The 513-nt window shown below is 51.3% G+C and overlaps 1 protein-coding gene across 1 annotated transcript in view; it reads left to right on the top strand.

Annotated features, from left to right (window-relative positions):
- Window positions 1–265: 265 nt before the first annotated feature.
- EMH_0069550 (uncharacterized protein) overlaps window positions 266–513 on the top strand; it is a gene marked incomplete at both ends in the record, with an annotated part of 4,446 nt that continues 4,198 nt past the window's right edge. The window contains one exon of the mRNA XM_013498880.1: window positions 266–412. Within this exon, the coding sequence (XP_013354334.1) occupies window positions 266–412 (147 nt within the window). The remainder of the gene's footprint in view (window positions 413–513) is intronic.

Here is a 513-nt window from a genome sequence, read left to right as displayed (position 1 = left end):
CCCCCCAGGGGGCCCCCGGGGGCCCCCAGGGGGCCCTTGGGGGCCCCATGTACCCTTGGGTTTCCTGCGTAGTTCTCAATAATTCGAGATGTATGTGAAAATATTTAAGCAGAAGTTCTAATTAGATGTTAGGGTTTGGTGTTTAGGGTTTAGGGTTTAGGGTTTAGGGTTTAGGGTTTAGGGTTTGTGTTCTCTGTTTGCTGTATCAACAGCAATTCAGAATGCTGGGGGTTTAATTTTTTTTATTTTTTTGTTTTTTTTTAAGATGGTATCACATGAATCGCATCATTTGCAGCTGTCTGTACACCCCAGCTGCAACAACAGCTGCAGCAGCAGCAGCAGCAGCAGCAGCAACAGCAGCAGCAGCAGCAGCAGCAGCGCCGGGAAGGAGGGCCGCCAACCTCCTCCTGAGGTATCCCCATAAGTTCAACAGCAGCATCTGCTGCAGCAGCAGCAGCAGCAGCAGCAGCAACAGCACTATCACCAGCAGCAGCAACACCGTCAGCAGCAGCA

This window comes from Eimeria mitis, genomic scaffold (assembly GCF_000499745.2).
Source record: "Eimeria mitis Houghton genomic scaffold, Emh_scaff3792, whole genome shotgun sequence".
In the NCBI taxonomy this organism is placed as follows: domain Eukaryota; phylum Apicomplexa; class Conoidasida; order Eucoccidiorida; family Eimeriidae; genus Eimeria; species Eimeria mitis.
This window is presented reverse-complemented; position numbering and strand designations above follow the sequence as displayed.